This window comes from Loa loa, assembly GCF_000183805.2.
Source record: "Loa loa unplaced genomic scaffold supercont3.84, whole genome shotgun sequence".
NCBI lineage: Eukaryota > Metazoa > Nematoda > Chromadorea > Rhabditida > Onchocercidae > Loa > Loa loa.
The window spans coordinates 117648-138407 of record NW_018108264.1 but is presented as its reverse complement, the minus strand read 5'-3'; the positions used below and the strand labels follow the sequence as shown (position 1 = coordinate 138407).

At 31.7% G+C, this 20760-nt stretch overlaps 7 protein-coding genes across 7 annotated transcripts; 3 read left to right on the top strand and 4 right to left on the bottom strand.

Moving 5' to 3' along the window:
- Nucleotides 1-195: 195 nt before the first annotated feature.
- Nucleotides 196-2959, bottom strand: LOAG_05428 (hypothetical protein). The gene is made up of 7 exons (XM_020446848.1): nucleotides 2912-2959; nucleotides 2667-2744; nucleotides 2349-2432; nucleotides 1988-2151; nucleotides 1744-1856; nucleotides 1211-1405; nucleotides 196-1057 (listed from the first exon to the last, which is right to left on the bottom strand). The coding sequence occupies exons 1-7, from the start codon at nucleotides 2939-2941 to the stop codon at nucleotides 978-980; spliced, it is 744 nt and encodes a 247-aa protein (XP_020302858.1). The 5' UTR covers nucleotides 2942-2959; the 3' UTR covers nucleotides 196-977.
- Nucleotides 2960-3541: 582 nt separating this feature from the next.
- LOAG_05427 (hypothetical protein) lies at nucleotides 3542-5360 on the top strand (the record flags this gene model as incomplete). The annotated part of the gene is made up of 5 exons (XM_003140964.1): nucleotides 3542-3628; nucleotides 4016-4081; nucleotides 4507-4613; nucleotides 4843-5029; nucleotides 5166-5360. The coding sequence occupies 5 exons, from the start codon at nucleotides 3542-3544 to the stop codon at nucleotides 5358-5360; spliced, it is 642 nt and encodes a 213-aa protein (XP_003141012.1).
- Nucleotides 5361-7517: 2157 nt separating this feature from the next.
- LOAG_05426 (hypothetical protein) lies at nucleotides 7518-8918 on the top strand (the record flags this gene model as incomplete). Its single annotated transcript, XM_003140963.1, has 2 exons — nucleotides 7518-7802; nucleotides 8715-8918. 2 exons carry the CDS (start codon nucleotides 7518-7520, stop codon nucleotides 8916-8918), a joined length of 489 nt encoding a protein of 162 aa, XP_003141011.1.
- A 922-nt stretch (nucleotides 8919-9840) lies between these two features.
- On the bottom strand, nucleotides 9841-12338 carry LOAG_05425 (SNARE domain-containing protein). The gene is made up of 7 exons (XM_020446847.1): nucleotides 12239-12338; nucleotides 11458-11633; nucleotides 11218-11379; nucleotides 10641-10824; nucleotides 10418-10560; nucleotides 10194-10264; nucleotides 9841-10045 (listed from the first exon to the last, which is right to left on the bottom strand). The coding sequence occupies exons 1-7, from the start codon at nucleotides 12288-12290 to the stop codon at nucleotides 10012-10014; spliced, it is 822 nt and encodes a 273-aa protein (XP_020302857.1). The 5' UTR covers nucleotides 12291-12338; the 3' UTR covers nucleotides 9841-10011.
- Nucleotides 12339-13160: 822 nt separating this feature from the next.
- On the bottom strand, nucleotides 13161-15348 carry LOAG_05424 (hypothetical protein; the record flags this gene model as incomplete). Its single annotated transcript, XM_003140961.2, has 6 exons — nucleotides 13161-13479; nucleotides 13566-13637; nucleotides 13954-14063; nucleotides 14495-14610; nucleotides 14887-14957; nucleotides 15261-15348. 6 exons carry the CDS (start codon nucleotides 15346-15348, stop codon nucleotides 13274-13276), a joined length of 663 nt encoding a protein of 220 aa, XP_003141009.1. The 3' UTR covers nucleotides 13161-13273.
- Nucleotides 15349-16073: 725 nt separating this feature from the next.
- Nucleotides 16074-17557, top strand: LOAG_05423 (single-strand binding protein family protein). Its single transcript, XM_003140960.2, has 5 exons — nucleotides 16074-16149; nucleotides 16430-16569; nucleotides 16774-16877; nucleotides 16996-17088; nucleotides 17200-17557. Exons 1-5 carry the CDS (start codon nucleotides 16084-16086, stop codon nucleotides 17394-17396), a joined length of 600 nt encoding a protein of 199 aa, XP_003141008.1. The 5' UTR covers nucleotides 16074-16083; the 3' UTR covers nucleotides 17397-17557.
- A 1221-nt stretch (nucleotides 17558-18778) lies between these two features.
- LOAG_17506 (hypothetical protein) lies at nucleotides 18779-19473 on the bottom strand. Its single transcript, XM_020450168.1, has 2 exons — nucleotides 19370-19473; nucleotides 18779-18968 (listed from the first exon to the last, which is right to left on the bottom strand). The coding sequence occupies exons 1-2, from the start codon at nucleotides 19461-19463 to the stop codon at nucleotides 18862-18864; spliced, it is 201 nt and encodes a 66-aa protein (XP_020306202.1). The 5' UTR covers nucleotides 19464-19473; the 3' UTR covers nucleotides 18779-18861.
- Between the last annotated feature and the right edge of the window lie 1287 nt (nucleotides 19474-20760).

The window sequence follows — 20760 nt, the reverse complement described above, 5'->3', positions numbered from 1 at the left end:
TATATATATATATATATATATATATATCATCAGGGTATATATAAGCATATATAAATGTATATATAAATATATATAAATATAAATATAAGCATAAATATAAATATAAATATAAATGTAAATGTAAATGCAAATACAAATATATTTATATATTTGTATTTATATTTATATTTATTTATATTTATACTTACATTTACTGACAAACATTTGACTTGGATTCCTGGCAAAAGCAAAACTGAATATACAACACAAAGTTCTATTTCAGTCATGCACAAGAATATAGATGTATGAACCATGAGTAACAAGTTTTTCTTTTTCAATTCAAGAATTACATGACGCAGCAAAAGTGCTATCAGGAAGGAACGATCGGACAAGTTCACGCTTACTTGTGTAAATCAAAACTGAAAGATAAATCTCATCTTGCAAAAAAAATTTCATTCCATGAGAAGCAGTATCTCTAAAAATGATATTTACAAAGCTGAGCGGTGAAAGAAAAAAACATGCTGCAACGAGAAACCAGTGCACCGAGCTAAAGCACATAACGTGAAATGCGTTTCCATGAGTTCATATCCAAAGATTCATCAAAGTTGTTGCCGAGTGCATATGACAGTATTTCGAATCTGTAAGCTAATCCCAGAACGTGTAACAGTTAGCACTCATTCACTATAAAATAAAACTCACCGGAAAACTAAAAAAAGCTTTGACTTTACTAAGTAATAATACAGTGGATTTAACTTCATCAAAAAAAAAATAAAAAAAGCACACATACGTAGAGACACAGATAGCAGTAAAACAAAGATAGCAGCTTTCAAACCTAAAACAAACAGTAGTTATTTACAACGAGTATCAAAAAGTCGAGCGAAAAACCTTGTGCAAAGTTAATGTACAATAACATAAGTAAAGACCACATAAATTTAGGATTATTTACAGAGATTTATGGACTATAAAATATTGGCGAATCGTGAAATATTTCCAAGATTTTACGACAAGAACGTATCTCTCAACATTTTCTTGACCGCAGATGCACCAATCGTCATTAAGGTGCTTTCCGTATTTTGACCTATAACTAACAGCCATTACAGCAATTCAAACTGCAGCGTCAATGAAATTAGTACTGCTTGGTTTTGACATTTAAAATAAGAGATTCGCACAAAATAATAGAGAAAACTTATGAATACTGCATTTAATAACTGAGAAAATGACAAATGATTACCCGAATCAAGAGGATGTTTGACTATTCTGAAAAGGTACGGTTGACATTCAAGAAAACTTGTATTAAAAATACTCGTCACTTCCGACCGTGTAGGCATTTGTGGCATGTATTGAGGTCGACTAATCAGTGAGCATGCCTTCAGCACAATCTCTGATACCGAATCCGCCACCTCTTCACGCATTCTTTCCCAGTATTCTGAAAAATCGCTTTAATTATGAAGTGATTTTAAAAAGTTAATTTAAAAAAGTCTTTAATTTTAAAAAATTCGCTGTATCTAATAAATACAGCGGATTTATCAGAACTAAGCGTGAAAGTGCTTGCACAACCCTGAAATTTGTAATTCATACAAAAAAGTCAGAGAAGCGCAAACCCTTCCAGAAGTTGGGTGAAAACCATATCATAAAATTCAGTGCACGACCATGGCTCTCACATACCTTTATAACACCTAAAAAATACCTCGAGCTTGTCTAGAGACTTTAGTAGTAAACCTAAGATTAATCGAATTATAATAAGGAAAGGTATTATGTAATCACCCCGTTCTTTGATTCTAACCACACCAAGTTGCATTTGCCAAATTTCCCATGGGAGTTCATAATCTGATAGCGGCCACGACCGTTTCTTTTTTTGGTAGAATTCTAAATCAATCCTGAAATAGGCTATCATATCACCAGAAAATTATTAGAAATTTCGGCATTATATGATGTTTTGAAAAAAGACAAAAGTCACATACATCACGAACAATTTAACTTTCAGAAAAAAAGAAATACTAAAGCCAACTTAGCATTCAGAAGTGGAGTCCCATAATGAGTGAGCAGTGATACTGGTGGTGGAGAATAGAATCGAGGTGCGGTAACACTTTCAATGGAATGCCATACGCACTGCACGAAAGAATCAATTTCCTCATGCAAGCATGAAACCAGTTTTGGACTATTTACACGTACCTAAACGTTTCAACCATTAACTTTGTGATGAATTAATCGATTTCTTTTGCTCCATACCAAAATATATCGGAGGATGGGACATAAAACGATATTTACGTGATGCAGCGTTTTACTTCCGCAGTAGTATTCCCAACCTACGCATAACAAATTGCCAAAAATGTTTCTGTGTCCATGTCCACCTAAAAAAACAAACTTACATAGCTTAAATTCAAAGTGTTACAATCCACTTCCTCAACACCAATAGACCCGAGTTGAAAGTTTATTTCACTAGTATAATGCATCTGCAAAAAAAAAGTGAAATGTTGAACAAGTTAAATCCCCCAACTTTTCATCGTCTCGAAGGATCAAAAAAATTCTTCACCAAAATTGTCTTACCCAAAACAAGCATCATCACTTCCAGTTCTACAAAGGAAAAAGTTAATACCGCCCTGGACATATCACCTTCTATCAAACGGCACTTTATGGTGATGAAAGGGAAAGTTTACAGCGCATTTTCAAAGAAGACGGAAAATTACTTTAGGCACGCTCCTATGCAAAAGGATAGTATGGAAGATTGTTGAGATTGCATCTCGTACTTGATGTTCATCAACAGTCTAAAAAACATTAAACGAGCAAGTTAGATGAATAAACTCGTGAATAAATGGATTAATTAATAATTACTAGGTGTACATTAATAAGTACACATGTGAGGTAAGAAGGGAAACCTTCCCAGAACGTAAAAAATGCTACAAAAGCACAGCAGGAAAAGACGGAGACTTACTAACTGGAACTGATGATTGCGTGCATTCATACGAGAATCTGAAAAATGATAAGTTTCGATATTTCTTTCGAATTTAACTCTATTTAACTGTCAGCAATTCTTATATTTCCACAGCTGACATCATTTATAAAACGTCTGTTCATAACGTTCGATAATAACCTATAGCAATTCAACATCTGCTTCATGTTCAAGCTTCTTTCCGCATTGTATTCCATATTAAACAGCACATTTTTCAAGTGAAATGAAATGAAAAGAGTCCGACCAGAGTAGGTGACATTCAAATGCCATGTTTGGTATCAAAAAAAAATCACCAATTACCCCATGGCTGTCAACCATACGTTTAGTATGCTACATTGACGGTCGCTCTGTGACAAACTTTATTCCATCCACGGTAGTTTGCGTTAATGAGAAGGGTTGGTATGAACATTAATGAATGTAACTTAATTTGACGTGACGCATCACATGGCGGCAATTTTTTTTGCATATCTACAAAATTTAATATAAAATGGATAGGAAAAGGCGCAAATGTGATCAGTTGAGTGTTCCATCCCAGTTGTTGGGGTGCCAGCCATACTGATATTATCCTGAATACAAGGCAGTTTGTTATTGCTTACCGGAAAAAAGCGGGATATGTCGAAGAAGCAAGCAAATAGCAGTAGTTTATTGAGAAGTTCGGCGGAGTATTACGATGATTGCCATGGTATGATAACCGGACGGGTTAGTTGCATCTATTCAACTAATTGGACAAGCAACCGGATCGATTCAATTCCATTTGTACTAATTAATCGGATCGATTGGATAAATCCATCTCAACTTCCTATTTTGAATTGCTAAATGAATTGATTAAATTAATTCATTCCTCCATGGATAAGTATCGTAACTTGCATTTAAAGTAATTAAGAAGATAGTCAACTACTCTACTACTCTACAAATAGTTCACTTGTAATGCTTTCACTGAGGACAATAGCACCTTTACGATCATTTTACAGTTTGGTTGTTAACATCATTTAAATCTTTCAACATTACAAACAGTGAATTCTTCATTTATCTTTGGCGAAATTTCAAATCAATTCAATGACGAGGAAATGATATGACAAGTTTTAGGATGTTAAACGAGCAAAGGTGAAGATGAATATGGAAGAAGTGAAACGAGTTATTATCGCTTTAAAGGTTTCTTTCTGAATAATCAGAACATTTACTGGAAGAACAACAAAATAGAAATTTAAGTCAACAGTCCACGGAAGAAATGGAGAAAAAATTCTTCGAGATCGAATTTATTCCAATTTTCAAAAATCGCATTTTATCAGCGTGCTTCCTTTGTTAAAGGACAAATTGATGGAAAGACATTTAATGTCGAAGAAAATCGCGGAATTGGAAAAAGTTCTGCAAAAAATCAATAACGCCACAAATGAAATTATAATTGAGGTGTTATTTTCAAACAAATTTTTATCACAAAAGCGATAGCTAAAAACATTGCATCATACGGAAGACGAATATATTCCAAATGGATTATGAAAATATGTGAAATGATTGAAGAAAGAAGAAAGAAAGAAACTTGAAATTGATGAAGATCAAGATTATTGAATAATTTGCAGATGAACAATCGAGTGGATGATTTAAATCGAGACTGGCAAGAACGATTACAAAAGGAAAATGTAAAGTGGAAAAATAACAAGCATTCATCAAACAAATACTGCAAGAAGTAGGTTGGATTGCATTTGAATGCATGCAACTTGCTGAAATGACTTTTTGTCATGTTCAACACTTCTGCAATAGATATTCCATAATTCTACACTTTTATCAAAGTTTTGAATTAAATATTCAGTAGAATATGATATCACTTTAGGATGTGAAATAGTTTAAGTAGCACAACAAAGGTCTGAGTTTTTAAGAATTTTTGAATTTAAGGAAAAGACATTATGCAATTCCAGTAGGGTAACAGGAAGCCAAAGTTCACAAGATGTTAGCAATATGATGTGGCGAACGGAACGACGTCTTCTTGAACTAACCGATCGTCTAGCACCCATTCAAAAAATGGAACAGAAATTGGAAGAAATTATTGAAGTGCTGAAAAGAAATCCGTGTTATCAGCCAACTTCGGCTATTACTGATAACTTGGTTGGTAAGCTTATATTCAATTCCATAGTTATACAAGGCCGTTAATTGATAGCTAAGATAATTCACCATGCTTGATCAGTACTGTTATTTGCTAATAATGTTAAATAACAAAGTGCAAAATATGAAAAGTTTTCAGCATATCTCAGAGAGTGAAAATGCTAATACAACAGAAAATATGCAAAAGGATGGTGTTGCAAAAGCTCCTAACTTTTATGGAGTTGTTGAAATCACTGAGAATTATTCCATGGTTATTTTTTATTCTATTTTAAAAAGGGAATTTCTATTAGGAACTGGGCGTTGTTTGAAAGTTAAAAGTGGTCAGGAATTCTGAACCAATAAATATCCGGGAAATATAAATTTGAGTATTTCAAATACTTCGGTACATTGAGCATGTACATTTGTGTATTTAGACCATTACAATTCATGATTAAAATGCCAAAACTAATTAAGTGCCTTCGAGATTTGGAACGAGCCATCAAATCCTTGGAATCACTTAAGCAAATGTCAGCATTATTCGGCGTTTCCGTTGAAGGGATATCAAGTGTTTCGGATGTTAATCATACTGCTAACGTGCTTAAACATTTTGTCAATAAATTAAAAATTTCGGTAATTTCAAAAAATCTTTTTATTCAAATATTCAAATTTACTTCGACTACATTTACAAGTTTCATACCACTGATGTCAGTAAATAAATTTCGTTTATTCAAAAACTTGTCGAACTAAGGGGGACTGTTTTTGAAATCGTAAACAGAAGTATCGATCGTTTTAATTTATTGAGATCGTCAGAAGGAAACAGACAGAGGTATGAATGTAACATTGATGGGACAGAGATGGATGAATTTAGAAGAAAGTAATAGCTAAAAAAATTATATGAAATGACAAACTTATGGTTTGCAACTATGATGGGAAGAAGAGTTCGTCTTAATAGATGCTTGGTCCTGTCATGCTAGCAGCAATTGCGACACTCTTGATTGCATCATGAAAATGATATTTAACATATATGAGTAGTGATAATGATATCATTCTTACAGCTACGCAAATGTAATCTTCGAAGTAGTAATAATGCCTCCTTCTGATTGATGTGTGACAATTACATATATATTTTCATTTATTCATTGTATCATTAAATCAGATAAAAGGAATTAGACTATGAAGTTTTTAAAAATTGTCGAGCCTATCAAGTTTTCCAGTGCAAATAAGACTTTTAAAGACAAAAACTGTTTAGTTATCAAATTTATCACATGAATGAATAGATATTCATAACTTGTAATCAAAAACCTCAATGGAAAAATTTTGAAAAGTAAAATATATTTAAGCGAGTATTCATGATTGAAATCCGTCAAAGTTATTAATTATCAATGTTTTCTGTCCCAAAATTAGTGAAAAATTAACTTGTTTTATTTCTATGAAATTATTTATCCCATCGATTTCAATACAATCAAAAAAAAAAAACTTTAACTGGAAATAGGAAAAAATAATATGATATTTTGTCAAATGAATTGTTTCTACAAATGAAGTAATTAATATATGTACTTGAAAACAAGAATTTTTACCCCACAAAAGGAAAAGGTCATTTTATGAATTGGAAGAGAAAAAATTTTGAAAGAGGACAGAATGTCATGTTATTTCTTCATTTTGATTATAATTCATTTCATTTGTCTTTCTCTTTCCTTTTTTTTCCCTCTAAATGTTAAAAGATGAATAGATGTTATAGGATCCGATTTATGACCTGCAAAAACATATGGTACAATCCAAGATAACATTCCATCCTAACTTTACTTCTTACAAATCTCACTCATATCTTTTATCCATCAGTTTAATTTCATTTGTAATCTAAAACGCATATTGGAAATTATTTTTTAACATTTCATATTATTGCATATCAATCCCAAATTAATTAGTTCCAAATGCTAATAATAATGACAAACAATGAATAAATTCATTTAATATCGCAGTATGCAATATTTGTTTAACTAAATTTTTAGCCTTTCAATTTGTTCCATTAGTATTCATTTCAAATTTGATTAAGAAATTATATAGGTTGGTTAGAATTTAGCGAGAAGGATAAGTATAACTCATAATTATTTCGAGCATACTGTAACGAAAGGTAAGAAAAAAGATGAGAAGATAGTAATCAGTTTGCATATTTTGCTTACTTTTTGTTCAAAGTTATGCAATTATTATGTTAAGGATTATTCAACATATACTCGTGCAAAATGTGTTTTTAAAAGAGAAGAAAAGTATTCAATGTATACAACTTTGTAATATTTAATAAAAAATGAAATAAGTGTACATAAGTAACGTGTTCTTCTAACTAAGATAAGCTTAGAAAACGTGAACTTCTAAATAGGTTTAGAAAACGTGTCCAATGTATAAGTAAGCAAAAAATAAGGGATGACAATTTCAGTAATTATTTCGTTAGCAGTTAATCAATAAATCTTTAAAGGTGTATGCAATTTCAATTAAACATGTGAAATGAAAATTCAGGATGAAAGAAGATAACTTGAAGAAACTATTCATCTTCATTACACTTTTTCCGAATGTAACATCATCACCATTATCATCATCATTATTATCTAATGATACAGCAGGTAAGGATAAAATACCTTGGAAATATGCATCAGAAGGAAAATATAAATTGAAATGTGCTGGTGGGACAAACGAAACTAATATGAATCATGAAATAGAAAGACGAGAAGTGGATTATGAAGGAGTGGAAATTATCGATGAAGAAAAATGCAATAGCAAAAGTTTGCAAAATATAATGCTACAGGTGAATGAATCATTCGTTCTTATACTTTCTTATCATATCATTCTTACAACGAAGAATGGAAGAGGAAAAAAAAAGATTATGTATGATTTAAACTCTGTGACAGTTGACATTTTAAGTATGTGTGTTCGACTGTTTCTATTTGGTTATATTCTTTAACATTTATACAACATTTATATTTTGATGTAAGAAAAGAATTTCATCATACATCAATGTATTACAATAATTAACGATTAACGATTAACAATTTATTCCTCATATAAAGCACCTTTATTATTTTGACACTACTATAAGACACCTTTATTGTTTTGACACTACTATAAGACACCTTTATTACTTTGCCACTATTATAAGGCTCTTTTACTGTCTAAAGTATTTTCATATTTGTTTATATCACATTTTAGTGTTCTTAAAAGGATACGTTTGCTTTCACTCGTTCTATTCTGGTTATTTTAATCATTCATTAGCCATTTTTGACTAAAATTAATTAATCCATTTAACGTTTCTTTTTTTTTTTTTAATCGAGTTTCTTTGTTTACTTTAATTGTGTAACAATTTACTATTATAAAGGATGATTTTTTTGTAATTACAATAATATTTTCCTTATATTAGACCATTCATTAATTACGGGAAATGATTAAGCAGTTAGTAAGAGAGATGATTGTTATAGAAAGAACAATTTTGCTTTCGTTCTAAAAGGCGACGTTTAATAGAAATTGATTAACTGTGTAAGAATTCATTTGCAAAAGTCAACAAATTAATTGCTATTACTACTAATGTTTGTATTTAAATCAATCGGTTCATAAAAATCTCGGTGTATTAATTAATGACAATTAGGATAAAATGACTAAATTTAGAGGGAAAGAGAAAAAGCAGTTGAACAAAAATTTTTGATATAATTTTAATATTTTATAGAATATGGCTGGCCAAACAGCGAAAGAAGCAAAAACAAAAATAATGCGAGCAGCTGAAGCAATTCTTGGCGGATATTTCAATGTTATTTGTGCTTCTGGTGATTTCTCCTACACTACAACAACTAGCCTTTATTGTTTACAACCTTTGGGTAATATCAACTGTTATGCATTTCTTACAGGAAATAGTCGTTCAAGACTGGAATAAATGAGTTATGATTAACTAATTAATCGAAAAAGATAAGAGTGTTAGTTCTTCCTTATTTTTCATTTCCAAAATTTATTATTATTATCGCTGAACCAATGACAAATAATGCAAAATGGAAAAATGATTAATATGGCTATGTAATGAGTATGAATGGAAAAACATGGATGCTACTGCATCATAACAGTTTCTGTTCTCTAAAATTCATCGTCAATCAACTGACATAAAGTAAACCTCCATTAAACTGAGACGGACACACCGATGATAACGAATAACTTATCGGAAAATTCTGTGAACTATTTCCATGGCTATCAATTGTTTACACCTGCTAATTGCTAATGTTAATTATGATAACTAAGATTATTTCAAATCTGTGCAAATTTATTTCGTCTCTCGTTTTGGGATAGAAGTATCATAAAGGTGCAGATGTGTCGTTCTGTTTTGCGTCAAAGATGTCCAGTATATAATAGCACTCGTGAAATATGACGAAGTTCCATCACTGTAGACCAAAAGATTTTATGCAGAAAAATAGATTACCGGAGGAAAACGCCACAAACAATCACTTGGATATAATAATGGAAAAAGATTTGCCATTAAGTATTTTTGAAAGAATAATCCCGCACATGTGGCAGTGAAAATTTGAAGGTAGAGGAGATATGTAAAAATCAATAAGCTCGCTGTTATACTAATACCACTTTCTATTAATTCTACTACTTTTGTTACAAAACCACTGAAAGAGAGAGGGAGAAAAAATCCTTCTAATAAAAATTTTCATCATAAAAAGCAAAAGGACGCGTATTAAGGATACTAGCAATAAACGTAGCATACGTTATGAACTGAATTATAATACTAGCGAAAAAAAAAAAGTTCTATAGCCATTTTAGAAATATGAATACAAAATATCATAAATAAATATCATTAGTAGTGGAATTTTATTTTCGTAAGGAAAGTTTAGCTTTTCATGAATATATTTTAACAACATATATTATACTTATGTATTATTTTGAGTATATAGGAAAGACTTTAAAGCAAAAAGATTACAGAAGTGAGCAGAAAAAGATGATATTCGCATCGATTATCTGCAGCTGTTCGGATATTAGAAAGCACTTTTGACCGCACTATACACAATTCTGAAAATGATTTCAAACATCACAACAGTCTCACGCTTGTAACTACACCCCATGTCAGCAATTATTCTTTCTTAGCTCCGCATTTATTTTGGTATCACTTTCAGCTTAAGAATTTAAAAGAGAAACAACAATTACAGTTAATGTTCACCTCTTCTTACTAACAGATGGCAGCGAAGGTTGCATTTCGTCCTTCTCTGCTGAACCAAGCAACTTTTTCATCTGAAAAAATATCAAATCAATGTTAACTGAATTATGATTTCAATTCTCAAAAAAAAAATAAGATCTTACTGTAACAACTTAAAATTGAAAGCATGTAAATTAAATCTTTCCTTAAGACAACAAGAAAAAAAAAACTCCATGTAAAGTATAAACCTGCTTATCCTGATCCTTGACACGTGCATTGGTACGTTCAGCTTTAACTTGAATTCTATCCAACATTTCGTTTTGGGAATCAACTTCTTCACCAATAGCCTTGCCAAGCATACGTAACCGAGCTAGCTGCGAACTCATTGAATCTAAATTCATTCTATCTTTCAAAATATTATTGAAATTAAATGACGCTGTCAGAATGAAATACGAAGAAATATTTTACTACCGAGGTTAGAATCAATTTCATTATCCATCGTCTCCCAACGTGTTCCCTTGATTGCAACCCGTGCGCTTTCACTTAATGTTGGACCAGACAAGCCGCTTCCAGTATAACTTGAACCTGCTTTGGTATCAGTACTTAATTTATCCACAGTATTCCCAAGAACAGAATCCGATTTCGATGGAGCCATCTGCAATTGTTCATATATATATGTATGTACATTGTAACTTATGTATACACATCTATGATATATACCGTTAGATATATTACTTATAACAATAATTCATCAGCCAATCAATATACTGTATGTGCTATGACGAAAATCGAATTCATATAAACTTTACTCCAATTTTGAAATTTTAGAAATCGTTATTCCACAATTACGTCCACTTTAATTCGACTAAAAGCAATCTAGTGTGAACCTCATTCTCCCTATTTCAATTCACTGCAATGTGAATAATAGTAATAATTAACAGAAAAACAATATTTTAAAAAAAAGAGGAAAAGAATCAGTGTTTTCGATATTTTATTCAATGTTGACCTTTTATCGAATTATAAGTGTTGAAAAACAGGAAAACCTTACAGACAATTCCTCCTTTGGAGCACGAGAAAATTTATTTCTGAAGAAACCGCCGAAGACGGATTTTAAACTATTCAGATTACGCTGAGTCATTTTCGTTGTTTTATCAATATCATCAAGATTCTTTTCCGTATGTTTCAGCTTCTCCCTTTGAATTAGTAAATCCTAAACAGATTATTTACACAAAATGCAAAAGGAATTCATTCTTATATCTTTTTTAAAACAAAAGACGACAATCAATACCTGCGCAGTCGCGACACCAATTTGTTCACTTTGTTCCAAATTCTTCCTTGATCGCTCTGTACTATCTAATGATTCTTGCATGTAACGCTCCAGTTCTTGTTCGTAGAAATTAACATCGTCTTCGATACTATCACCACCAGTGTTGGAATTCATCGTTGTGTAACTTTTCACCGGTCCTGAAACCAAATAATTTTTAGCTCAAACAAGTGTGAACTTTGAAATATGTTCTTAATTCTTAAATTCAGTTTTATAACTATTAAACACTTAAATAATAATTCTTTAAAAACTTGAGCTAATGGAACAAACATAGGATTTGAGAAGGGTTATAACATTAAGAAAGAGTCTTTCTGGATATGAAATAATTTTACGTAATATAATTAACAATATTTGTAGCATAAGATATCAGAATTGCAAGGATTTGAATGTGCATTAATAATTTAAATACGTTATATAGACAAGGCGAAGTGAATAAAAAATGAATGGAGTTTGTTATGGTATTCAAAAATAAATGATGCAATTCAATCACACTTTATTGAGGATAAATAAACAAAATTATCACCTAATGCTGTGAATTAATTTATACCTTTTCTTACAGGGTCAAACCTTGTTCGGTTATTCGTGGTATACGATACAAAACGTTCACGCAAAAGGATTAAAATCGAGACAAAGAACTTCGAAATTTCAAAAGTTTCTATTTCCCAATTATCAGTTACGATGAAAAGCAAATCTGGGTGAAAAATGCAACCAGCACGGACATAAAATAAAACAAGTCTGTATTTACCTTTGTAAATACTCGGATTTACATAATTATCGTCAAATGGATTTGATGACATTGAACTAAGCGATTAGTGATTCGAACAACGAAATATTTCACTCTGGAAAGATTAATTTTTAACATCATGGCAAGGTTGTATCATAGACATTTCACTGTTCGCGTCCTATTCAAAAAAAAGAAATTATCTAAGCGTTCAATTATAATCGAATTGCTGGATGATATACTAAACGAAACTTAAATGTTTACATATCGTCATATCGTCACTTGCAACACATCTGCATCCAATCCTTCTCAACATCATTCACTCAAATGTAAAGAAGTGGCAGGACCAAACAAGTTTTATATTTCAACTAAAGTATCATTTTATTAGTTGATTATTCATATTACCCGTTTATACAACCACTTCCAAATATATACATATGTGTAAACTTCGGTTACCTCACTCTCAGTACTAATTCTCTTCTTTCATTGTGAAAAAAGTGGAAGTCGAAAAGTTTTACAGCATAACGAATTACAATTCAACTAAAATAACTTTCTGCAAACCAACCATTCCAAGCTTCTTGACCAAACCTGATTGACCAAACCCCAATTTTGAATTTTGATATCAACGGTTGATACATTGAAAACGACAATCCCTTGTTTATATTATTTCTATCATACAAATCACCCTAACAAAACACTTTGCTCCAAAGCTAGTACCAAGTTTCCGGAAGGAACTGAATATTTGTTTATTATAAATTCCTTCATTTACATTCCATTATCATCATCTATTATTATTCCATCACCAGTTATTTATTGATTATCCTTCAAGATGCGTTATTTCTTCATTATGGTTGGAAATTCAACTCGATTTATTAGATCTAAGAGATTAAAGGTCAAATCTTAAATATAGCTCGTAGAACTTCTTTGGTACAATCAAAGCAGACCTTCCATTCTAATTTTATTTGGAAAAAATATTCCTTACACATATATGGGTATGGACGATTCGGAAACTCAATCAGAAAACACAAACAATCACAAATAATGACAAATTAAAGACGTTCATTTTTTTGTCTCACTCTGTTCTAAATCCTCTTCGGCTGACAAGTCAATATCATCGAACTGTTCGTTTTCATTAACAGCAGCTGCAGCAGAATTGCTTTCCACCGATATGCGAGATGCCATTACAGTTCCACTTGAACCTTGCGTTCCATCCGCTGCAGCTCTTGGAAAAGTCGCTAAACGACCGAAAACGAACAAGTGGGAGCCTAAAGTATGCAAAGCATAAAAGTGAAATTCTCATATTTTGAGGAATAATTTGAACAATGATTTTAATTTCACTATCAAAGCTTACCTTCATCGACATTTTCCCTGCAATATGCAAGCGAAGTTCGTGTTCCTAAACGCACTCGGAAATCATACTGACCTATAAAGCATCCAAATGTACTGAAGGCTTTTTTAACCTTGTAAAACAAAAAAAAAAAAAAAACATTTCTTTAAAAATCAACTTATTTTTCTTGGTGACATCATCATCTACGATCAGTCAGAAGCATAATAATGTACAAATTTGGATTACATCTATGTCTTATATCTATAAAAACACGAAAGCAATAAGCAACAATAAAATCTTCATGAACGTTCAATAACAAACACTCCAATGAATCTTAACAAAATTTATTCTTAAATTTTACGTTCATTTCTCGACATAAAATCGGTGACGTATATTATACAATAAACGATACCTCCAAATGAATTTGAAGTAATTCGAACAATTCCAAATTTGCCGCCATTTTTGGTTGTTCCATAAAACGGTTTGCCTGTTACTGTTCCACTAAGGCAAACTCGATTAATGCTACAAAATAATATAATTTTCTTGTAAACAAAAATAAACGACTGGCCGAAATGAACAGGAGAATAACTATGCAACCAATTAAACAGCTAACTCACCACCTTAATAATTATGGAATTAGCTAGTTTCATAAATTTATTACTAGTCGAACTAGTTTAATAAATTCATTAGTTAATTGCATAATTTAAGTTATCAGTAAAACTAAGTTATCACCGAAACGGATGACCAACTGACTAACCAATTAATTAACCAACCAACTGACTAATTAGGTAATTAAGCAAGCAACCACAATGCTTCATTATAACTGACGCAGTTTGAAAATACCCTCCCAAAATTTTTAACAAAAAAATCAAGTATGATATATTAACGAGTTGAATGGAAATTCTACAAGTCGCAGAACAATAGTAATAGTCGAATAGTACGGGATACCTTACTTCCTACGACTAACCGTCGAAGTCATCTGCTCGTTAGGTCTGTCTAACGATGGTTGACTGCTTGTATCTGCGGGATGCTGTAAATTGGCTTCCGCTGCAAACAGTCGTCTAGAAACCTGAAGACTTAACTTCTAGTTGTTTTGGAAAAATAAATTATGCATGGATATTGTGAATTTGCTCATTGCTTTTAGTAACATATCAACCATATTTCTTCCAAAGTTAGTCAATCTATCTCTCACACCCATAAAAAGACATCCTAAAAGAACTTCGCATATAAAAACAAGATATGTCGATCAAATAACTAATTACAATACCCAAAGAAAGATTTCTTCCAGAAACCAAAGACTAGGTTCTATTTACGAAGATAGAGAAAGTATGAGGATATACAAAACCTGTTGCGCTATGGGTAAGCCTGGAGCATATCTTGACAATACTTCACGGAACATTCCTTTCGAAAATCTCCCTAGAATTTCAAGATCATATAAAATCTTCTGTGGTCGAAATGAGGAACTGCAGTTAGTGCAACTGAACGAGGAATTCCTAGCAAATGCAAGTCACTGGTTCACGTTGATATATGGAAATATTGTAATTTCAAACAATTTCATCCATACCCCTCCTTCAATTCATAATGAAATCCTATGAACCTATATGACAAAATTTACCCCTTCTCCTCCCTCCCCCCAAGGGCCTACTATCTTTACATATCCTAGAGAACCCTAAGAGCCCAGTATAGCCTTCCACTACCTCATCCAAACACATTTTAAACCTGTCCGTGTATTTCGAGTTTTAGGGAGTTCAGGAGGCCAGTGGTCTGCACCACTACGTAGGAGGAAATCGTCTCGCTGTATCACCATAAACACGTTCAGTCAAGTCTAAACGAAAATTGCAAAGTAATTTTAGGGAGTTCAATTCTTTTTATCCTGATTTCGTAGTAATTGGTATATTCTCTCTATCAATTATCAGTCTGTACAGGCTCATCAAAAACAATGTTCTTTTCAATTATGCTCTTAATCTCTGTCGTTGTGGTACCTCTTGAAATTTATCATATTTTTGTACTATTTTCAAATTACTTGTATTATTTCTGTAGTTTAATTTCTAAACCTATACCATGCTGATCCATTACTCATCGATTATTCTTCTATATCGGAAGAGATTAACACTTTTCCAAGTAAGATTCGGATCATTTGTATAGTATCTGTCAGGTAACTGTAACCAATATGTTGACATATTGTGTGAGTATTCCTATGCAATCTTTTGACATCTATTGTACGGTTGGGTATACATGGTGTATGTATAGTTTCACTCAGTACGGTATTACATCTGTCTATGTAATACTGTACTAAATGTATTGATATTGCATAAATTGGTGTGAATAATTTGAAAGGTTTCTCTAAAGCATGCTATGCATTTTATTTGAAATGCATGGTAAGTATCCTTGAAATATATTATTTATATCCTCTTATGCCTTCAGATATTATTCTGAATTGTGCGGGTTGTTTCAGGGAAGTTTTAATTAGGGATGTAAATGGATATCGATGTAATAACATAAGGTTCGCATTTCACTAATAATTAATGAACATTGCAGGAAAATGCTCCAGTTACTGGGTCGAGTATTTGTAAGATGGCCTGCTATACAACGGACACAGCTGCTACAGGTATGCATAATTCCTTTCCAGTAAATGAAGTATTGTAAAAAGGAATCATTATTGATATGTAACGTTGGTGCAGTAGGTAATCTTAGTGCAATAAGTGACTTTATTGTCAACTTAGTGAGTTAAACGTTAAGATGCAGTAATTCACTTCATTGCAACCAGTTTTTCAGCATGATCCCATCGTTACTGCATTTATTTCAGAGATTGAATTAAATACATTAGCGAAATTCTGTGTATATAGCTGGCAGAATGAATTGTATTCCAATATTTCCTTTTTTTTTAGCATGCTGGAAGAAGTTTGGCTGCGCAAGGCCAAAAGACAGTTGAAGAAATTAGCGATGATAGTGCGAATTTCTCTACAGATGCTGAAGATTTTGGAGGAACAGAAGCTGATGTAGATCCCAGGGCACGTTATAATTTTGAGTGGGGCATTTGATTGTTTTTCTCTTCTTTCCTTTTTCTTTTTTTCTAATGAGATATCTTGCAGTACTTTTATGAACAAGAAAAACTTTAGGAATATAAGGGATTAAGAATTTCCTTTTTTTTTCCATTGTTTTCAAGATTTGACATTACCTTGAGTACATTTTTTCTCTTAGTTATCCCCTTTCATGCCGTATATTTTTGCAGTGAAAATCATATCGAAGTGACTGGCATTGTTCGAGGACCACCGAGAGTATACACGATGCCTACTGGCCGGCAGTATGCCATTGTAAAGATGTCAACAACAAGTGGTATTCTGTTCATTTCTCTTAGAAATTAAAAATTCAAGGAAAAAATTTGAAACATAAAGCATTCTTTACTTTGAATTTATGGATGAAACTGTCAGATATATGTAGAATTTTATTGAAGTTGATCGCCGAGGTTCTGGACGATTTGTCTCCTTTGTCGATGTTTTTGCGCCTAATAATATAGTCGATTATATCAAAGATCACGTACGTGAAGGTATATGTTTCGATCATTTCTCGATGGTCCTTTTTGTTTAAAAACAATTGTTTTTGAATTGTCAGATGGTTCATCATTTAACATTTCTATCAAACTATCAGCGTATTTCAGGAATACAAGTATACGTAAGTGGTCAGCTTCGAAGTAGGCTGCGAACGGATGAAGATGGGCGATCATTCCAGGATGTACGAGTTCAAGCTAATGGGCTTTTCAAGATCGTTGATCCGAAGCATGTCACTGAAGAGAATAGTGCAACTGGCAGGGATATGGCTGGTGTGAACTCAGAAACGAAACAAACTACTTCATAAAATGTTGTGAAAACGCGTCAGCTGCATGCAAACTTTTTTATGTGTTTTTTAAGTGTCTTTGTGCATGGTTTGTATTTCTGTGAACATTTCTTATTGTTTGTTTTAGTTATTTTTCTATACGCAATTTATTTTCAAAAATAATAAAAACAATTCCAGAGTACCTCAAATTTTCTTGATGAAAATTATACCATGTCATAATTCTCCCGTAAATTTTATTTTTTATTTTTGATCTTTAATAGGTCTTCATTTTAAAACGTGGATAATACGTTGATTAGAATATCACTGTCTTATATTGCTTTTTCTAATATTCTGTCTCTTATAAGTACTGTTTTGCTTTAAGGATTGAGTACATTTTATTAGTGATAGCAAATCATGGATATTGCATCCATTTAGGTTTGCATCAAAAATGAGCTTTCAGTTTGGATGCATAAATGAGGGAGTAATATGAAAATTCCCACTGATGTTTTTGTTGGAAAATAGGTTGAGTTATTAGTTTAATGTTAAATGAAGGAAGTAAGTCCGGATTTCGATGTTCTAGTTTAAGCGATGCAACACTGAAAATATATGAGAATCATACATAATCGATTGGTCCAAGGGATATTCCTTTGAAAATGTTTTTTAGAAGAATGGCGGTAGTTTATAGGAAGATTATAGTGGGAGAATCGGTTAATTAAAGCAAAAAAAAAGAGACTACATGAGAGCCAGTGTTCAGCAACCGGTTGAGTAGGCCGGAAATATGCTGGTTTGCATACAGATTTTGGTAGATTGTTCAATGCACTTTGTGTTCTAGTGCCAGAATCTCGGGAATTAAAGGAGGACATAGGAATTAATATGCGGCAGGCTAATTTAGTAATAAATGTTTTATTTGAATTCGAGTCGCCACAACAAAGAAACAGGAGAAAATTGTTGGTAAAAAGTGCTTCAGGGATGGGAATTAGATTCGAGAGAAGGGAAGGAAGCATCCTTCAATTAATGCTCAATATATTTTAGAAATAATATATGTTTTTCACTGAATGTTTTAATTAACATTGTCAGGAAAAAGAACAGGTGGAAATGCATTAAAGTAAGGAGTGTGAGATGTTTATTTAAATGTAATTTATGGATGAAATATTTCAGTTTTTGAAATAGTTTTAATTAAAATATTTCAATTACTTGGCGCCCATACAAAGTGTAGAAGATTCTGCAAAAACAGTTACTAGGGAACTCTTTGCAGAAAAAGAAATTTAATTATCTATAAATATTCAAAGTTACCCATGATCTTCAAAAATAAGTACCCTAATTACCCGTAATTTAATAGTAGTGAAAGTGTCCTATCTATAATTTCCAAATGACAAAACGAAATAACGAAGAAGGATTATCCAATTGCTATATTAAAATCTGTGGTGCAATTGTTACAGCTCAGAAAAATTAATTATTTGAAGTTTATTGGGAAATTAGTTATTTACAGCTTATTGGAAAATCAATCTTAAGGCAAGTTCACACTTCCGAACATATTAAGATATGAATAATCAGGCAATTCTTTATTTATTTTTGTTGAACGGAGCGAATTTCTCGGTGAAAATTTATTACATCCTGGAAAGAAAAAAAAATTGAAAGTTTTCAAAAAAAAGTAGTTAATAATTATTGGAAATTCACAAAACACAACAAACAAGCTTTAATTTCATTCGATATTTACATTTTACAAATTTCATTCTTATAACTTTGTTTCAGCTTATTCAAAAAGTGGCATTACTCGTGAAAACAGCAATACAAGAGGAAAATAAGTAAACTGAAATGTTTGATAACTTACTAATAAGTTAAATACCAATTATTGGACTAAATTGACAAACGTTAGCCATTAATAAATTAAGAAGTAATTCCGCAAAAGTAAAAAGTTGAAATGTCGTTCAAGTGTCTTTTGAGTTTTTGAAAATTTTAAGCTTAAAAAAATGGAACTGAATTAACAAAATTAGAAAATTTGCATCTAATATTACCTGTTTTTTTATCATGCGACGTTTGATCACTGCTTTTGACAATTGTTTCAGTCTTTTGTCGTGGTTTCGAAGTAATTTTTGCATAAAATTCCATCCTAAAAATTAATTAAATTTGTGTATTACAGTCTATAAAGAATAAATGCGAAATAAAAATGAACGAGAAAGAGAGGAACCGTTCTCACTTTTGTAAATTATTCAAATAAGTCTTAGTTTATCAAAAAAAAGTTTTAATTAAAAAACGAAGAAATAAATTTATGTAATTAGTCTAATATGGCTTTTACACTTATTTTAAAACAATTCAAATCACAACAGTGGAGATGATAAGTTCCAATACATAGATTTGTAGAAAAAGAGGAAAACTCATTTGTTTCCCGGGGAATACCAGGTGACATCATATTTTACATATCATTTAATGATTCCTCAAGTTACACAATCTTGCTCATTGATGACGTTAATGACATGATCAATGATATCTTGTTACATTGATATCATTCATTCTTTCACCCTCTGACGTCATTTCAATGACTTTTTTTTAAAAAAACTTGTTTTTGTCCTTACATTTCACTTATTTAGCATTTTTCGCTTTTTTTTTCATTCCTTTCAAATGACTTTTTCTTTGTGATACATCCGAAATTTTCAAAAATAATTAGTAATTCAACGTCGATTTTCACGGATTTCACGTTTAACGTGAAATCAATGTGCAGCAAAATTATGGTGTAAAATGGTAATTAAATACTAATTGCTTAAAGTGAATCAATCGTTGATCAGTTGGTTGATTGTTATTAAGTTAATCAGTTGTAGATTAGATTAGCTGATCGGTTTGTTATCGGTTGACCAATTGTTAATACTTTAATTGATTGCTGATAAGCCATTCAGTTGTTGATCAGCCAAATTGCTACATTATTCGGAGCGACAAAAACAAAGAATCGGGATGATTGATTATTAAGAATTAGTTTTGAATATCATTTGGTTAATTGACCATATCAACTGATTAAATGATTACATCAATTATTCTGATTAGAACAAAAAATTGGATTGTCATGGTTTCTTGCTTCTGTTAACATTACGCTTTATTCTTGAATATCCTTTTTGGGTTTCCTTCCATAATCGACTAAATTCATAATTTTGTTCAAGTACTGATAGCCATATCAGTGTGTTTCCCTTAGGAAAATGATAATATGCAAACAAAAGGGAAAAAAAGGAGAGGGAAAAAGTGTCACAAAACTTTTTACATAACTGTTCACAGTAAATATGACTTGAAATATTTAAAAGTGCATATTTTTCCAACTATTTCCATAATGTTTGAAAAAAAAAGAGTTGCAAAACAAAGAAAAAGGGAGAGGGAGGGAGAGAGAGAGAGAGAGAGAGAGAGAGAGAGATTAGTATTGTAC

Bases quoted from the DNA above. Each gene is read 5' to 3' on its own strand.
- LOAG_05428 (XM_020446848.1), bottom strand. From the start codon at position 2,941: ATGAATGCACGCAATCATCAGTTCCAGTTA. The intron at 2,152-2,348 runs GTAAGTTTGTTT...TGAAACGTTTAG, and splicing joins ACACTTTGAATTTAAGCTAT to GTACGTGTAAATAGTCCAAA. The intron at 1,058-1,210 runs GTAATCATTTGT...TGTTAGTTATAG, and splicing joins CAAACATCCTCTTGATTCGG to GTCAAAATACGGAAAGCACC.
- LOAG_05425 (XM_020446847.1), bottom strand. From the start codon at position 12,290: ATGTCATCAAATCCATTTGACGATAATTATGTAAATCCGAGTATTTAC. The intron at 10,825-11,217 runs GTAAGGTTTTCC...GAACAATTGCAG, and splicing joins CTCCAAAGGAGGAATTGTCT to ATGGCTCCATCGAAATCGGA. The intron at 10,561-10,640 runs GTAGTAAAATAT...GAATGAATTTAG, and splicing joins TGAAATTGATTCTAACCTCG to ATTCAATGAGTTCGCAGCTA.
- LOAG_05423 (XM_003140960.2), top strand. From the start codon at position 16,084: ATGCTCCAGTTACTGGGTCGAGTATTTGTAAGATGGCCTGCTATACAA. The intron at 16,150-16,429 runs GTATGCATAATT...CTTTTTTTTTAG, and splicing joins AACGGACACAGCTGCTACAG to CATGCTGGAAGAAGTTTGGC. The intron at 16,878-16,995 runs GTATTCTGTTCA...ATTTTATTGAAG, and splicing joins AAAGATGTCAACAACAAGTG to TTGATCGCCGAGGTTCTGGA.
- LOAG_17506 (XM_020450168.1), bottom strand. From the start codon at position 19,463: ATGGAATTTTATGCAAAAATTACTTCGAAACCACGACAAAAGACTGAA. The intron at 18,969-19,369 runs GTAATATTAGAT...TTTTCTTTCCAG, and splicing joins GTCGCATGATAAAAAAACAG to GATGTAATAAATTTTCACCG.